The 18,301-nt window shown below is 43.4% G+C and overlaps 1 protein-coding gene across 1 annotated transcript in view; it reads right to left on the bottom strand.

Moving 5' to 3' along the window:
- Window positions 1-18,301, bottom strand: part of FMN1 (formin 1) — a 414,557-nt gene that overhangs the window by 124,638 nt on the left and 271,618 nt on the right. Inside the window, 4 exon segments of the mRNA XM_004751031.3 lie at window positions 585-731; window positions 2,190-2,319; window positions 8,985-9,073; window positions 11,014-11,075. Of these exon segments, the coding sequence (XP_004751088.2) occupies window positions 585-731; window positions 2,190-2,319; window positions 8,985-9,073; window positions 11,014-11,075 (428 nt within the window).

The following is an 18,301-nucleotide window of genomic DNA, read 5'->3' as shown; positions in this document are numbered from 1 at the left end:
TTGTTCACATGGGTCTAATTCTAATTTGCCTGTGTGTTTCCCCTCCCTTCACTCCCCCTGCTCCCCCTGGGACTCCCAGATATGGGCTGGTTGTTTCTAAAGAGGGAGCTCTGCAGGGGTGTGGAGCCAAATGATAATCAGGCTCAGAGAGTTTGACAGTAGACCCCCAGCCCAATTGTTGCGGGCAAAAGAATAACTCAAATGCTCAGGTCTACTGGTGATGCAACATTGCGCCTGACTCAAGAATGAGTAAATTACAAGTAGCCAACCCTAAATTCAAACAAATTCAAGACTTGTGCTCTGACTGCTACTGCTGTGCTATCTGTTTTCTTTGCTCATTACAGTTCAACATGCAATTGTGTTCTTTTAGTGCAAACCAATATTGGGGATTTTGTCATCTCAATAAGATCAAACATGAAAAACCTCTCTCTAGTCAAGAGTCAAAAGAAAGCAAAGAAAAAAACATGTATTGTTAGAGCGAGAAAGGAGATGAATGGAGCAACCAAGAATTTTTTTTTTTTAAATTACAGGTAGAGAAGGAACAAAATGGCAAATCATGGAATCTAGCTATGAAAAATAAATACCCGACTTTTGACGTCCTTGAGTTTGGGTAGAATTTCTAAGCTATATCCATCTGCTTGTCCCCGAGTCCTATTTCCTCCATTCATATAATTTCCAAAAGCCAGAATGAGAGCTAAAATATCCTTCACACTCTTCATGTGCAGCAAGCCCTGTGATGGCAAACACCAATTATTAGGGAGTTGAACTTCAAAGGCGCCTATGTTCATTCAACAACAAATATTTACTGAGCACCCATCAGGCTGTTTGCTGGCATGGTGCCAACTGCCTTGGCAGCTGGTGAAATGGAAAATACACTTTATTAAGACATTTAAGAGTCTGAAAAAAATACACTAATCAGTCATCATTTTCTAGCCTTTCAATGAATTATGAACTGTGCCTGTCTTAATATTGTGGATTAAATATGAGTATTTGTATTTTTACTTCAGCCGGTTTCATTTTCCAAATATTTATTTTAAAATATTTGTGTATTTCAGAAAGAGTTGCTATAGTCAGACTTTACATCTGGTGACTTCTAAGCAGAAAGGGTTAGTTTAATATCATTTGAGGACATGTTTTTGGACAATGTATCTATATAAACAGTACAGTTAAATGTAGGATAGGTTTAAAAGCAAGTTTATTTTCTTTATCCTTGGGTATACTCCTCGGAGGTGAACTATGATAATGTATTTCAAGGCCACAGGTTATGTTTATTAAGTATTTGTTGATATGTCTATTACTTTTGACAATTTAAATCTGCTTAGGGTTTTCTTCACCTCCTTATCCCATTTACTTTCCTGTTTTTTCTCTCAAAGTGCAAATTTTTAAAATTGATACTTCTCTAGAGTCTGAGTTGACTTTATTTTCTTTTATTTTAGGGTAAAGAAGAAAAGGCAAATGCAGCTCTAGGCCAACCTCTCTTCAGACCTTTTAGGGTGTTATTAGAGGGTGTACATTATACCTGGGAAGTATTTATACTTTCTTTATTGAAATCTTTTATATTTTGGAAGGAAAAGAATCATGGTTTCAGGTAAGAATTAAATACTACAGTATGTAGAGAGGATCACCACATTCTTAAGGACATGGGTCACTGTGAGAAAAAACAGGTATTAGAATTTACAAGGAATGCCAGTGTGGTAAAGCCAACAAAAATGTACTTGCCTGCCACCCATTATCGTAATCATTTGTTTCACTTATCAAGTCTCTAGAATCTTTATTTCACTCTGTAGATACCTTTCAGATGATCAGGTGCATGGGTCTAACACAACATTTCTTGCAACCCAGCCGGTTGAGCAGCAGATAAACTACACTAGCTGGGTTGGTGTTAAGTGGCCAGTATGTACTATAGAAAGTGTCCGGAATATCTAAGAAGACATCTGTAGAAGTGTCATTTTTTTCCTCCTTCTCCCCATCAGCCTGCATCTGACTTTCTCTCTCTCTTCCCCACTCATTCACCTGCACTCACACACATACTCACACTTAATGATAATCACCACAGCTATACTTAAAAAAACAGGATCTTAAGTCCAAAGGTTTTCTACAAAGGGTCTAGTTGATCCTCCCACTCCCTACTTCCTCCTTTACCCTCAATTAGGGCACAGCTAGCCTTTTAAATTAGACAGCAAACATACCTTAGAAGCTCTTGTGACGATCTCTACCTTTCGGTGCAAGGAGGTGATACTCTCCGAAAAGACAGATCTGAAGATTATGCACTGGGCCCGTTCAGCAAAATTTGGGATCTGGGCTAACTCATGTAAAAATCTGCAGAAATGAACAATGAATCATCTAGCTGCTTATACAAAGAAAAAAAAAAAAAGAGCTGAAAAACATCCACCATAGCTGAAAAAGATTCCTTATTTTACGATAACAATTTAACAATTATAAAATGTATCCAAGAGGCACACTTGAGGAACTCCAAGTAGGTATGCGTTCTATTATTGACAATGGAGCCATTTCTCAGATCGGTTTCTAGGATGGTGTATAAATGTATGGTGTATAAATTACTTTAGGAGCAGGAAGTGCAGTAATATGGAACCACAAGGAGTTATCTCCTGCTGTGCAAATAGGAGATTAAAATAAAAAGCATTACTTTTTAGCGTATGAAAACACATAATGAATGCCCTTTATCATGCAGCATTCTCTAAGAGTCTATTTTGCACAGGCAAATTCAAGTGAAGGCTGAAGGCGAAAGTCTGTAGAAAAATGACAAAATGTCTCTACCTGAAATGAGAGGCAACTATTTCTTGCACACTGGATTAGATAATGGTCTATAGAGGCACTATTCTACAGATAATTTGTTTACTTTCCCACATCAGCTTACCTAGGCAGACAGAGTTCACAGCTTGGTACGTGGAACAAAGCAGGTACTCATGAAGTGGACATCAATCTTAAAAACTATGGTAAGACAGATTTTTTAAAGCTAAAGGTGAGTACTAATCTACACACAGAAGCTCACTGTCTGAGCAGCTGGGCACTGGTGCCCTTTGCAAAATTAAGTTGGAAGAGCTACATGCTCTCCAGGCCAACCTCCAGAAGAGGGGGCATAAACTAAAACACACTAAAACGGTGGAAAGAGTTGGGCATGAATTCAGGGAAGGAGAGAATCCACTAACAGCTATTAAATTCATTCTGGGGCTGAAATGATGATTACCTGATATTTCTGAAAGTCTTGGTCAACGCATAACGTCATTACTTTGACATTTTGCAATCTCTCACCAAGAATGTTTTCCATAGGAGGAAAGCTTCCCCCTTCTTCTTTCCAGACCCAAAGGATTTCCTTAGCTTATACTCTGTGCCTCTTTTACTTTGCTTTTTTTAAGGGAGACTTGGGTTTTAGTAAGATTCTAATTATCAGCTGTTTTAAAAAAAAAAAACTTATCTTACATCCAGGATCCAGGTCATAATCTTTTTTCTTTTCTTTCCTCTCCACAACCCCCCAATGCCACCTTTTTAAAAATTAAGCACTGTGTCCAATGTGGGGCTTGAACTCAAGAACCTGAGATCAACAGTCACCTGCTTTAATGACTGAGCCAGCCAGGTGCCCCATTCTTCTTCTTCTTCTTCTTCTTTTTTTTTTTTTCTCATGACACTAAGGTAAAGCAAGGAACGCCCATAAAACTTTGCTTCAAAGTTCTGTAACTCTGATTATTATGAAAACCATGTGATGGGATAAAAATATGGAAACCCAAAGAATTATGAGTAAGGACAGGATTAAAAATTATACCTTATATGTAAAATGCTTCTTTCAGATTAGTATTAAACCACTCATTCGTTTGTGATCAAAATCAGGGGTATATGGGGTGCCTGGGTGGCTCAGTGAGTTAAAGCCTCTGCCTTTGGCTCAGGTCATGATCCCAGGGTCCTGGGATCAAGCCCCACATGATCAAGCCTGCTCCCTCCTCTCTCTCTGCCTGCCTCTCTGCCTACTTGTGATCTCTGTCTGTCAAATAAATAAATAAAATCTTTTAAAAAAAAATCAGGGGTATCACCAGGTTTCATAAATGTAAGTAGTGAAATCTTGTGGGACTGGCGGCATTGGGTTCTGAGGGGTGTGGTAGGAAGCTGTATTTATTCAGGTAATGCTAAGAGCTACCTCAGGGGTCACGACCTGCCTTTCTCCTCTTCCAACAGTGACTGCCAGACACTCTTCCCCAAGTAGGACCGAGATCTGCAGAGTATGTGCACTTTGTAGTTTAAATAAACACAGTGAGTGAAGCGTTTATGGAGACCACAGTGTGAGAGAAGACGCAGATCGACGCCTCAGTTCACCAGCAAGGACATAGGTGAAAAAGATGAAATGCTGGATGAACGATGACTTAAAACTAGTCTCAAGAAAAGGAGGTGTAGGGCCCATATAAGAAGACGTGGCCATGGTCTCACCAACTTAATGGTACCCAGGAAAGAGTCAAAAAGAACCACATGGTTCTCTGGGATCAAGCTTTACTGGGATTAGGAATTGGACTAAGAGGTTTCTCAAAGACCCTTAAAGATCCAGAGGTCTGTGCAGGAAGAAGGGTCTGAAACACATACCCAGAGCTAGAGGAGGAAGGCAAGTTCCAGAATTTTACACTACTTTCTGGATAAAGATGTAGGGAATGTGTCACCAGAAATTCATACCAGGCAGTCAGTCCCCAAGAATGTTAGTCAGTCCTGTAGACATGCATTAAGCTTCTGTGGTGTGTCAGGCACCATGCTAAGACCTGAGAACAGAATTTAACTTACACACCATTCCTTCTTGATATCCTGAAAAATAAGTCACAGATTACCACAGAGTGTGGTAAGGATCATCACTGATGGGGCCTATGAAAGCCATCTGCAGGGCTTCCAAGTCAGAGCCCGGGACGGACCATGTCAGCTAAGGTTCCCTGGAGCCCTTGGGTGCTGGTGCGGGACACACGGGAGCAACAGTTGTGGGGGGCCCAGACGGGATGAATGGTGTTTTGGGGGCAAGACAACTAGAACTCAGATGCTAAAATGGGGCTTTGTGTTCTAAAATCAAGAGTTTCAACTTTTCCCGAATGAACAAAGGGTTCTGAACAGAGAAGTAAGTGATACTTTGGGCCTTTAGTTTTAAAAAGCGGCACAGCAGTGGCTTGGCTCGTTAGTGGGAGGGGGCAGTGGAGTTGAGGCTGAAGACCGTCTAGACCGCAGCTGTGGTGTTCTAAGAGGGCAGGCCAGGGGTGAGTGCAGAGGGGCTAGGGCATGAGAGAGCTATTCCGGCGGCAAGAACCAGAGTAACTGACCGACCCCGAGGAATGCTGAGAACTGTCCAGGAAGACTTGCGGGTTTGGGGCTTGGACATCTGGTAGGATGTGAAGATAAGATTTACTGGAGACACACATTTAGAAAAACTATGATTTTTTGTTACTTTCCATCCCAAAACAGCCAAGCAAAGGCTTGAGGGAAGGTACCATAGCTCCTTTCCTGTTTATCTAGAAGAGTACCTAAAGTATAAAGGAGCCCCAAAGGCTCGGAGTGTCTGGTAAGTATCTGATCCCCTCAGCTGCGATTTCTACTCTCCCCATAAGAGCAGGGATAAGAACGCTAGCACAAAGCCCCAAGTATGGGTCTTGGACATGGGGCCTTGATACTTAGGAAAACGTAGAGGTTGATTTCCTTTTGGACTGGTCTAACTTTATATCCTAAGGCCAGTTACAAAGAGGACCAAACAAGCTCAAAGAAGCCACAGATTGGGGATCTTCCCATTCTTCCCCAGGGTAGGCATACTTTCCCAGGAAGGGCTGCCCCTCCAGTCTGTCTTTAGGAGACAGGCTCGGCCCATGACATTGCACGGGTTCCCCGTCTGCGGCGCCAGACTCAGCTGACAGGTGGAATGAGGCAACATGTCCCATTGTTTTAAGGGACTCACATTTAGGTTATCATCCCCTAGACCCCCACATGGTACCATCTCAGGTGTGTGTGAACAAGGGCTGGGCACCCAGCATCATGTATTCTGTTCTTCCACAAGGAGTACACTAACAGTATACCAAGTCGCTTCCTGTTTGCTTCGTGAGGTAACCGGGGACCCTAGCAGAGCATCCCAGTAGGCCGGACCTGGTGTCCTCCTTCCTGGCCACAGAAAACAGGTGCTTGGCCTAATCAAACCCGATAGAGTCTCTCCTTCCCTCCCCTTACCACCATCCCAAGGCAGAATGCCAACAGTTGAGGGCTATCCTTGGAAGGGGTGGCTCTCAGACAGCTCAGGCCCGAGCAGGTGACCCTTCTATGGGAAATGGCATTCTCAGTCTGGCACTGGGCTGCAAGAGAGCCGATGAGGTGAGTGAGGAGACCACCCTCTCCATGCTATGATTTATAGGACTGGGCATCACAGGGATCTTAGGCAATCGCAGTGTTGAAACTATAAATGATTCATATTTTCCAGTATGTAAAACATGCTTATAGTCAACTAACTTGGAGCTGATGGCAAGCAAGTTGCCAGGAAATTGGACTCTAGCTAACATCAAACAAATGCCGCCCGATGCAGGAGGTCAAGAGCGAGGGTGAAATTCACTCAGGCTTGAAGCCCCGACCTCTGTGCAACTGAGCCTGAGCACATCATCTTAGCTTAGCATCTCTGGGGAGCCGCTGCCATGACCATGTACAAACTTGGAAGATGCTCTCTTATCCAGATCATCAGCAGAGAAAGCAGGATTTGTAAATTTATCTGTTAATTACCTGCCACTGCTATTCTGTGCCCTGGCAATTAATCTCCAAAAATAATGCTAGAAAGACAGTAGGAAGGGGAGGGAAAGGAAAGGAAAAGGGGAACCCTTCCCTTAGCAGAAACCCACTCTTCTCTGGGTCAGCTCCTCCCAGAGCATGGAGCAGGAGTTGGCAAAGTATAGCCCATGGGCCAAATTCAGTTTATCACTTGTTTTTGTATGGCCCACCAACAAGAATGGCTTTTATATTTTTAAACTGGATGAAAAAGAATCGAGATAAAGATAACATTTTTTTGACTTCTACACAAATAATGTAACATTCAAATTTCAGTGTCCCTAAATAAAATTCTACTGATAGAGTCATGCCCATTTGTTTACATATTGTCTATGGTTTAAGTACTTCCAACAAAGCCTAAAATACTCTATGATGCTTTACGTGAAAAGTATGGGAACTCTAGGCTGAGAGATCACTGCTCAGTGTGACACAGTTGGTGCTGCCCAAATGCTTGATATGTCCTATTGGCCCTGTTAAGGGCTGAGTGTTTATGTTCCCCCCCAAATTTATATGTTGATATCTTAACCCTCAATGTGATGGTTTAAGGAGACAGGGCCTTTGGGAGGCACTTAAGTCATGAGCGTTGAGCCCTCATGGGTGAAATTAGTAACCTTAGGAGAAGAGACACCAGAGCTTGCTTCCTTCTCTTTGCTTTCTGTCATGGGAGGACACTGAGAAAAGTTGGCAGTCTGTCTGGAAGAGGGTTCTCACCAAAAACCAACTGGAATGGCACCCGAATCTCAGACTTCCGAACTGCAGAACTACAAGAAATAAATTTCTGTTGTTTCTAAGTCACCCAGCTTAGGGTACTTTGTTATAGCAACCCATGCTGACTAAGTCTTCAAATATTCCTCATGGCCTTGTCAGTGTCTAAGTATCCCATTATGAGTCACTTCACGTTCCATCGTTAGCACCTTAGTGGGAATTAATTTATTATTAGGAAACAGGACCTGGGAGTGGACCACAGGATTGGTCAGGGGCAGGAGTTGGTAGGGAGTGTAGCTCAAAGTGATGGGCCAGAATGGCAGCAGAACACCCTTTGCGCTGATTCCCAATATTTTTAGGCTTCATGAACTAACTTGAGGCAGGGTGGGGGTGGGGTAGAGAGTGGCTTCTAGAGTGGCCAGAGAGTGGGGTAGAGACTGGCCTCTCTTCCGTGTGAGAACAATTCATCGAAGATTCCCAAAATGATCCCAGAGGCTTGCCAGTAACCGAGTAAACCTAGAAATCCCCCACCTAGTCATTTTCTCCAGGCAATCCAAGGGCTGTGGGGCATTCTAGTGGACCCAAGGGCAAGCCATGGAAGGGTTAATATGAGCCACAGAAACTTAGATGTCTCTAGGGCTCACTTGTTGCCCTAAACATTATTGCTTAGCTTCTGCTGTGTTTTCTATCCCCTGCCTCATCTCCAGGCTGAGGGGAGTGGCCTGAATTGGACACTAATGAAGCATTCAAGGGGGTGACAGGCAAAGGATTCTTCTGTCCACTCTGGACCCATTCTACATCCTCAATCTTGTGCCATGAAAAGGTAGGTGGGGTCCAGGAACTCAGAGTCCCATATACTTATCTGTGGTGTGCAGACCCCAAGAGCCCAGCCAAGGCAAGAGCCACTCCATTCCTTATCAGAGGTCTAGGCTTTCAAAGGCTGTGGCTTAACAGCCCCAACTGGAGAGCAAACAACACTAGATGGTGAATAGAGAGAAAAACGAGCAGATGCCAAGAGTAGGAAAAGGTCCCCTGTCCATTGGGCAGAGCAGGTGGAGGGATGTGAGGGAAAGCTGGCACGTTCAGGCCGTGTTTACTGGATACAGCATTTAGGAAAATCAACTTGGATTCTGTGAGTCTGCCATCATCTTTTTTTAACTACATCCACAGAACCTTAAACAGAGCAATGCCTTCTTCCTTCCTCAGCTACCCTTTTGGCCAGAATGTTTAGTCTAGGAGGAATTAACAAGCTGCTAGAACAAGAAAGGGGAACCATGAGGGGTGGGGAGAGGGGTTGAGACATCTTAGATCCAGCAGCACAAATCCCCCGGCTGCGTTTCCCGGCAGTCAGGTCATTCTGCTGCATGAAGTGGGTCACGGGGATGACGGCCCTATGACTCTGCTCACTGCACGGTGTAGGTGCAATTACTCTGAGTGGGGAGGCAGGGGGACAGAGATCGCACTTGTCCTTTGGGCTTAACAGCAAAGAGTTCAAGCGTCCTTACTGCTCAGGCTTGTCCAGCAGCTTCAGTTCTTCTTCTTTGGATGTCTCGTAGTACTTCCTTATTTTAACCAGTTCATCCTCTTGGGCTCTCTGGGTTGAAGGAGGAATCAAACAAAGCACAGAAAAAATGAACAATTTAGCAGTCTAAAGCAGTCTAATGAGACCAAGTGTGGTCTCTGGACCAGCAGCATTGGCATCTAGTTCTGCTTCTAGTTAGAAATGCAAATGATTGGCTCTCTCCGGGTCCTAAGAAGCTGGGGGGGGGGGGCGGTGGTGGTGGGGAGGAGGACCCCCAGGGGATTCTGACGCATGCTACCACCAGAGAATCACTGGTCAAAGCCAACGGCCATACCAGGAGACCGCAGGGTGTCCTGGAAGCCAGGATGCTGGATTGCCACTGAATCCCCTCTCTCTTCCCCTGTAAGCAGGTTAGCAGTCAGTTGTCCTCAGCATTTGTTTCCTGACCCTTAGAACAGCCCTCCCAACTTACGTATGCTCCTGACTTTTTCATTTCTAGTCTCCACCTTCTCTTTCTCTGAATTTTGTTAACACTCATCTCAGCTGCTCCTTTTGGCATTTAGTTACGTTATTTTCTCAATTTATCCAGCGATCCACTTCAGGCAGCTCTCCTCTGCTGTGAGCTAATGAGTACTGCCCACGTGCCCAGTCCTGAGCTCATGGCAGCAGCAAGAAGCATCTAGAAGGCACTCTGCCTTTTACAGAGTCCTTTAATACCAATTACTGTATCTTTGTTTTTCATATAATTCTACCAAGGCTCAGACCATGTACTGGATAAAGGGCCTGACTCAGAGTCTCTCTTTCCCCCATAACACCATGTTGCCCCCCAGGTATACCACAAATGCACTATTAGCTCCCAGTAGCCTGGTATTTGTTTCACCTTCCTATTAACAAAAGCCCTGCTGATGGGACGTGAGAAGTTCCCATCCAGTTGTACTAAACAGCTCCTGATAGATATAAAGGATGTGAAAATGTTTAGGGAACTGGCAATCGCAGGTTGAATTACTGCCCTCTGGGAATTTTCTATAAGGGACATAAGGTCCCAGGAGACATAACATTGAAATGAATCTTTTTTTAAACTTGGTGACTGGAAAATACTATAGAGCTCCAGGCAGCTTCCCGGGGAAATATCATTACTTCAATAAAGAGAATCTGGTTCACTCTTTTCAAATTCTAGCAGAGTCAACGAATCAGAAATGTTAACGACCATGGGAATTCTAACTCTCCTGTGTGTTCCTCTCAAGAAAGCCTCCCAATTCTGCTGGTTATTCCACATATATCCTAAATTTAAAGAGCACATATGTGTCCAGTGCTGTGTATTTTCAAACATATTGTTATTGTTACCTATATCAAATTCTGTTTTAATACAAAATCAGATAGAGCCCTTTATCATGCCCATTGTACTGATGATCAAACAGGCTGAAGGAACTGAATTGGTTCCAACGTTACTCAGAGTCAATAACAGAGTGGAACCTCAAATCTAAAATTGTCTGACTCTGAACGCAAAGCACACACCCACCATCTTCTACTACTTCCCACATTCAGTGTCATTAGCTCATCTGATCCAAAAGGAGTCATCCAAGGTGGTATTAGTATTCCCATTCCTCAGAGGAAGACAGTGGTGTGCCCCAACAGTAAGCCGGTAGCTTAGCTTCGCTCACTCCAGGGCTGGGTTCCATGGCCTAGAAGGGGTCTCCACCTTGAACCACCCCCCACGCAGGTGTGCAAGAGAGCTGCTAACCCAGATACCACAGTGGGGTCGGAACCCAGTGCTTTGCTCACGTCTGTTCTTGTTTGAGTGTACATTTATAGAAACTATGCCTGAATTTCTCCCTTGCTATGTTAAAATCCTCACGGCCAAAGAGCATAGATGGTTTAGTGATCTGGGGACGGGGAAGGGCAGGAGGGTAGAAGGAGTCACATATAACCATTTTTTAGACCTTAACATTTTTATTCATTATTGAAGACATGAAAATCTGAAAACTCTGCCTCTGTATGTCTTTGATACTCACATTTTCATATAAAGCTGCCAAGGTCTCCAGATCAACCACAGAGTCATCCACATTGAAAATGGCTGCCAAGGACCCAAAAAGAAAGAGGGGGGGGGGAGAGAAGAGGTTTGATTATACTCCCCCACACTAATGAGCTAGCCACACTCCACGTCTAGCTTCCAGGCAGCAGAGCACTGTGCTTCCTTATATAAGTTGTGTTTTTCTTTCCTTTCTTCCTTGCTCCCTCCCTTTCTTTCTTTCTCTTCTTCCTCCCTTTCTTTCTTCCTCTCTCTCTCTCTCTCTCTTTCTTTCTCTCTCTCTTTCCTTTTGCACCAGGAGGGATCTGATGAAAGAAACCAAAACGGTTCCTATCACTGGCCTGAGCCTTGGCCGTGCCTGGTTTAACTCCTCAACTTCTGGATCCTCTCTGCAGTTCAATTTAGGCTCCACAAGAGAAGGGTTGGTGCTTTAAAACTAAATCAGTTTGTAGGTTTGAAGCACAATTTTAAATCTTTCTTCCCGGCTAGTAATTGAGGAGATTTAGTACCTAATGCACCAGAACTGACTCTTGCCCATTACCAGGAAGAGAGAAAAAAGACAACGTTGGCAAATTAAACGAATTCAGGCATGTGATTTTAGGCACCTTTCCATGGCCACTGCAAACATCTTGTTTGGATTAAAAAGACAAGAAAAGGCAATAATTGCATCAATGGCAAATTAAGATTATGGAAACCTCCCTTGAGTTAGTCTTAAGGCAAGTTCTCATGCTCATGGTTTTATTAGGATTCTACTCGTTGTTCGGTATCTTTAGGTCATTTAGCTGTTCATTAATATGATTATGATTTCACCTAGGGAGATTCCTTCCCATATATACTGGGATACAAACATTGAGACTGTAAAGCCCTAATGGATTTGGCAATCAAAGTGTTTGAAATAGGCAGCTCCACATCTTTAAATAATTATTCAAAACTAATAAGGTTTGTTCTCTCAACCCTACCTCCCTTCTCTGACTTTACATTGTGAAATTAACCAGCACGCTAGTAAATTTTCTCCGTGGCAGGCTAATTAATTTTATTAAACCAACCAGTGATATTTAGAATGCCTTAAAATTTTGCTCGTCAACCATTATTCTGTTCATTGGCCTTACACCATGGTTTTTGGAGAAGGTAAGGATCAAGGTAAAGGGCAGGTCCCTTTCAATTTGTTTTGTGCCTTCTGTGGCTGAATCATACAACCCCCCACATACAATTTTAACAAAGTTAATTAACTGAGCTAAGATCACGTAACTTCACAGAACACCGAGAAATGTACTTAAAATTCCTCCGTGGGCCACCCTAACTTAGGGTTAATTTAGCAAGCTATTCTCAGATATGGGAGAGTGGGGAAAGAAGAGGTTAACACGCTAGTGACAAAGCCGGCTCAGATGCCACTAAGACAAAGCAAAAATCACACTTCTAAAAAGCCCAATCTGAAATCACAAAAGAAAAATGTAGTTGGAGGGAAGAATGAGAGAATTTGCCCTCTGAGGACGGTTATTTTGTGTGTGGAGATCATAAGAATTCACAAATTTATTAGAAAGATCGTGAATTTCTACATGGCTGGTGCTGTTTAAAAAAAAATTGCCAGGACCAATGCCGCATTTCTGTGAATTCCAATATTCTCCTACAAAAAATTGCCAAGAGGAATGCAGTAAGAAAAGGTAAAGCTCTACAAACAGTTACTCAGACAAGTTGTCTTCTGAACTAACCCTAAGTTGTAGATACTCCATATGAGCTGTAAGCTTGGATGCCACCGAGTGATATTAACTGATGAGAAAGAGAGTGACCTGTGGGTTGTGTTTTTGGTGAGTAAATATTTGGCTTTTAAAAGCTAATCAGTCTGGGTCCCAGATACATAGTTTGACAGGTTGTATGGTCAGCCAGTTCTTCTCCAGTGTGCTAGGCAGTCACAAGGAAACATCTAGAGGATGGGACTGGAGAACAAGTGTGGGCTCTGGGGACATTTATTTATTCATTCACCCAGCCCTTGACTAAATATTTGCTGAATGTGTATTAAGTTCTAGAAACTGTTCTAAAATGCTGTGATTATATAAATCAAACTTGTGTGAGAGGTTCAAAACACTTGATCTCACGAAATTTAGACTCAAGCCCAGGGGACAGGAAAGAAACAAGTAAATGATTTCAGGTAACAAAATGCTGTGAAGGAAGTAGAGAAACGAGCAGCATTAGATAGGATGGTTGATGAAGGCTTCTTTGAGGAGGCAACATTTAAGCTAAGAGCTGAAGAGGTCAGTTCTGTAAATGTCTGGGAGAAGAACTTTCCAGGGAGAGGTAACTGCAAAAGGAAGTTTCTTTGTCTGATGAAGGAACAAGCTCAAGGTACAGAAAAAGACCAGGATGACTGTCACTCATTATGTGATCCTGGCAAGTTCAAGTGCCCGAGCCTCAGCGTATCCATAAAATGGGTCTAATATCACGTGCCGAAAATATTAAATGAGGTAATATGTATGCATGGTATAGCACCTACAGCATGGTATGAAGTCAAAATGGTACCAACGAACGATGACCATTATGATTTTTTTTTTAAAGATTTTTATTTATTTGAAAGACAGACCACAAGTAGGCAGAGAGGCAGGCAGAAAGAGAGAGGAGGAGGCTCGATCCCAGGACCCTGGGATCATGACCTGAGCCGAAGGCAGAGGCTTTAACCACTGAGCCACCCAGGCACCCCGACCATTATGATTTTTAAATATACACATGGTCAATGTGTTTTAATGCTTGCTAATGCCCTCTCTCCTTTAACACCTGGAAAGAATTAGAGAAAGCAGACTATGGAGTAGTTTGTGTTATAAATGAAACTTTCCAGAATTCATGAGTGTCTCAGATAAGAGTCGCTGTTGTTAAACCCATTTGGTCCTTCACAAAACCCTGCTCAAAGCCCAACTTCAGGAAGCATTATTAATAGTCAAGGTGTAGGCACAAAGAGTTGTAATTATAGAAAATAAAGCCCCAAATGTCTTACAAGAAATACAAGGTACCTTTGGGTCCGTTCAGAAAGTTCACCTCATCTGCATCTCCAGTTTCCATCTTTCCCACCAATCTACCATTTGTTGTACTAACAATATTATTTTTCTAATCCACGGGATTAGAAAATCTAATCATTTTACTTTGATATTTACAATACCTCCTATGTCTTTCCTTTAAATAGCAGGTAAAGTCCAAACGCTTTGGCCTGATGTTTAAGCCCATTCTTTTCTGGTCCCAAGCTACACTTCCAATCTCATCCCCTACCACTTGCCCTTCTCCCAGCTACGGTGCTCCAGCTTCTTGGGGCAACATAACCATAGCTTCCTCCTTTCCTATACCTCCTCCCCCAGAGCCCAGGGGAGAACCTTCCTGCCCTGGAAGGAACCCCCTGACCTTTGGATTCTTAAATCCTCGCTCTTTTCCTCTTCTGTGGCCCTGCATGTGTATTTTACACAAGGAAAATAGTCTAGAGAAGAACCTGTATTACGGTGTGTAGCAGAACAGTTTCCCTCCTCTGTCGGGCAGCAGAAGCCCTGCAATCACAGATTGTCTCTCTGCATTTTGACAACCCCAGCACCTGGCATAGCCCCTGGGGTGTAACAGGGATAAAAGTGTGTGGATGCGATAGAGGCTCCAGGAATCCCCCCAAATGGAGTCCTTCTGTTGGGTATCAAGAAAAGTTTCTTGATAAAGAGAGCATGGCGTCTTTGACAGGTGAAAAGGTTGTCATAGGAGGGGTGTATCTGAATTAGGGTCATTTGCTCACCCCCATTAGTTCCTCGTTTAAAAAGAAAATCAAGGTTTAGTCGGTCTAGCTGTATGATCAAGTCCTCAGCCACACCCTCGGTGTAGATGCACAGCTTGCCCTGGATAGTCCATACCAAAAACTGACTCAGCTTCATAAGTAAATTTTCTCACTTTCAAGGAAAGAGTAAGGAAAATAGCTTTCCCTTCATTCTTAACCTCCAGTAATGTTTTAAACAGCAGTATCACTGGTGCCTGGGTGGCTCAGTGGGTTAAGCCTCTGCCTTCGGCTCAGGTCATGATCTTGGGGTCCTGGGATCGAGTCCCGCATGGCGCTCACTGCTCAGCAGGGAGCCTGCTTCCTCCCTTCTCTCTGCCTGCCTCTCTGCCTACTTGTGATCTCTGTCTGTCAAATGAATAAATAAAATCTTAAAGAAAAAAAAAATAAACAGCAGTATTACTTAGGTAGAAAGGTTATGAGTAAAAATTCCGGTTATATTGCTTCAGGCAGACACGTGAAACACCCACTTATTAATTACCATTAATCAAGCAAAATTCTTCCTGAGGAAGGACAATCTGTACATTTGGGCCAAGAGCCAGTGAACACCAACTGGAAAGACGTCAGATGTTTCAGATGGAAGAAGCAGATGCGGACAGAGGCTCATGGAAGGTGCAGGCGATGTCATGTAGTTCACTTTTGGCATGAAGAGAGCCTTCATTCTCCTTTGGAGCAAGACCGGAGAATTCTGAATGCCCTGAGGAGGAGCCTCTAACGTGCTCCGTATCCAGCAGGGAGGCACTGAGCAGTTACGAGTAGTAGAGGGAATGGAACAGAGTTCTATTCCATAGGACACGTTGAAATTTGGAAAAACTGTTTTCAGAAGCTATTCCGATGAACAAGAGGTAGCAAATACTGTGGAGGGAAGGCACGGGACAGAGGAGCAGGGCACGAAAGGGCACTACAGAGCAGTATCACTAACCAGCTTGGGGCTGAGGAAGCTGGAGTTGAGACCACCTGAGGCTTTGCATCTAGATTTGGAGGAAGGGCTTTGGGCCACCCACAGAAATAGGCAGAGAGCTGGATAGGCCTGTTGATTTTGCCCCAAGGACCTAGGGGGAGGAACAGGAGAGAGGAAACCTTCTGGTGGGGGAAGAATTAGACAAATTTAGGGTCAACACTAAGTATTCCACTTAGGTTTTTCCTCTTCCATGTAAGGATCTTAAAAACACAAGTTAAAAGGAAAATAAAATTCAGAGGTGGAAGAAGCATTATGAAGAGATATGCTGGTTGAGTCCAGGAGCTTAAGGAAATCGTTAGAATTCTATTATTTCTCTTCTCCAGAGTTGCCAAGGAAGGTTAGATTACTGGCCAAAGGTCTACAAAGTAAAAAGGCAGAGGTACTAGGATTCCGTGACAGCTGTTTTGTGTATGCATGATTATGCTTCCTACTCACTGAGAACAGTTTAAGTTCCCGAATAGGGTTGGAATCAATACCTGATAATTCCGTTTCCCTAATACTGGCCCAGTATCTTAGAGAACTGATTCTTGAAGGCTCTTATCATCAAACTTATAAGCCTTACATGAACCCATTTAATTATTTAACTGAGGATTACAATATAGAAGAAATCCGTCCTTGATTAAATTATTCTTAGAGTTGCCTGGGATGGGGTAGCTCCCTCCATTTTAAACTTAAAAAAAAAATGCACTCTTTCTTGTTCTCTCTCTCTCTCTCTCTCTCTCACACACACACACACACCCACACACACCCCTTTTATCTTGTAAGTTGGAGGAGCAAATCCTAGCCTACACAATTCTACAGCACACCTTGAAGCCCTGATACTGTAGTTTCAAGCCCTGCCAGCTTTTGTTCCCCTCTGTCTAGGGCTCATTATACTAACATGCCTGCAGATGGTGTCAGAAAGGTGAGGTGTCAAATCCACAAAGGGGAGACCCCAACAACTCAGTGCTACTGCACTATCAATCATTGCTGGTGGTTTTTACTTTTATCTCCCCCTTCTCCTTAGTTCTCCCCACTCACACTGTCAGTTCAGTTAGAATATTTCACCTACACCTCACAATATGTCGAAAGGAAATAGACACACGCTGTGAAAAGCTGGTAATTTTATTGGGTTCCTTTACCTTTAAAAATCTGTTACTTGGTCAAGTCTGGTTTCTGGGCCCCTTTTTTTGCAGGGAAATTGAGGCAAACATTTTTATGTGGTCCTCTGGTGCCTGCTCTGTACTCCAAGAATTACATACGCAAGGATCATTAGAGTAGTGTTTTGCCCATTAAGATATAATAACCGTCAGCAGGGACAAAAAGCAGATCAGTGTCCCCGATTGAAATTAACAGGCGCACATAAAAATTACGTGCCTGCTTCAGGCACAGGCACGGGGTCAGGGTCTCACACGATAGGGAAATTCCCTCTCTGGGTCGAAGGCGGCTTTTCACAAGACCAAGGCAAGGAGAGAGAACAGGCAGGAATTCTCTCAGCCCTCCAGCCATTTTTACCCCTCAACACTTTTCTATCTTCAAATGCACCATTTGCAAATAAACAAAAAATGACTGTGCTTGCTGTCTGAAGGGCTTCTACTGAGTAAAAAACAAGCATTTACTTAAAGGAGCTGTTCTTTTCGACTGAAGGAGCACTGCTGGGCAAGAGACATGTGGAAGACTGAGGGAGGAAAGGCACACTCCTCAGTCTGTTGGCTTAGCCAAAGTCAATCAAACTGTTCGAGGTGTGGCAGATGCCACAGACAGATAGGGCTGGGGTGGTTTGCTAGGCTTGGGCTGTTGTTGATTTTAAAGATTTTATTTACTTATTTGATGGACAGAGATCACAAGTAGGCAGAGAGCAGGCAGAGAAAGAGGAGGAAGCAGGCTCCCTGCTAAGCAGAGCACCTGATCTGGGGCTCAATCCCAGGACCCTGGGATCATGCCCTGAGCCAAAGGCAGAGGCTCCCAGGTGCCCCGGGCTGTTGTTGATTTTAAAAATCCCATCTCTGCAGCCCAGTCTATGCCTCCTTGCGTTTCCTTCCTTAAGTTGTTGGCGTGAACATCTTGCACAAAGTGGGTGTTAAATTAATTATTAAATTGTTTGCAAGTGGACTAGATCTATTCTCAGCCCATGAAAGCAAAGATTAATAGGATTATTTGACTCTATTAGTAGAGATTATTTTCTTAACAATGTTAACTTCCAAATGGCCAGTGTAAAACTTGGCTATTATGCCCAAATTACTGATATTCTTAGGGCTTCCTTAACATTCAACTTGTAAGGGAAAGATAATGAAATGGGGACGGTAATAAAGAAAGCTTTGGGTTTTTAAAACTCTCTGGTAAGGAGCCCGGGTGGCTCAGTTGGTTAAACATCTGCCTTCAGCTCGGGTCATGAACTCAGGGTGCAGGAATCGAGTCCCGCCTCGGGCTCCCTGCTCAGTGGGGAGACTGCTTCTCTCTCTCCCTCTGCCCTCCACTCATGTTCTCTCTCTCAAAAATAAATAAAATCTTAAAAAAAAAAAAAAAAAAAACCTCTCAGGT

The sequence above is a fragment of the Mustela putorius genome, unplaced genomic scaffold (assembly GCF_011764305.1).
Source record: "Mustela putorius furo isolate JIRA1106 unplaced genomic scaffold, ASM1176430v1.1 tig00003898_pilon_pilon_pilon, whole genome shotgun sequence".
Classification (NCBI taxonomy): domain Eukaryota; kingdom Metazoa; phylum Chordata; class Mammalia; order Carnivora; family Mustelidae; genus Mustela; species Mustela putorius.
This window is presented reverse-complemented; position numbering and strand designations above follow the sequence as displayed.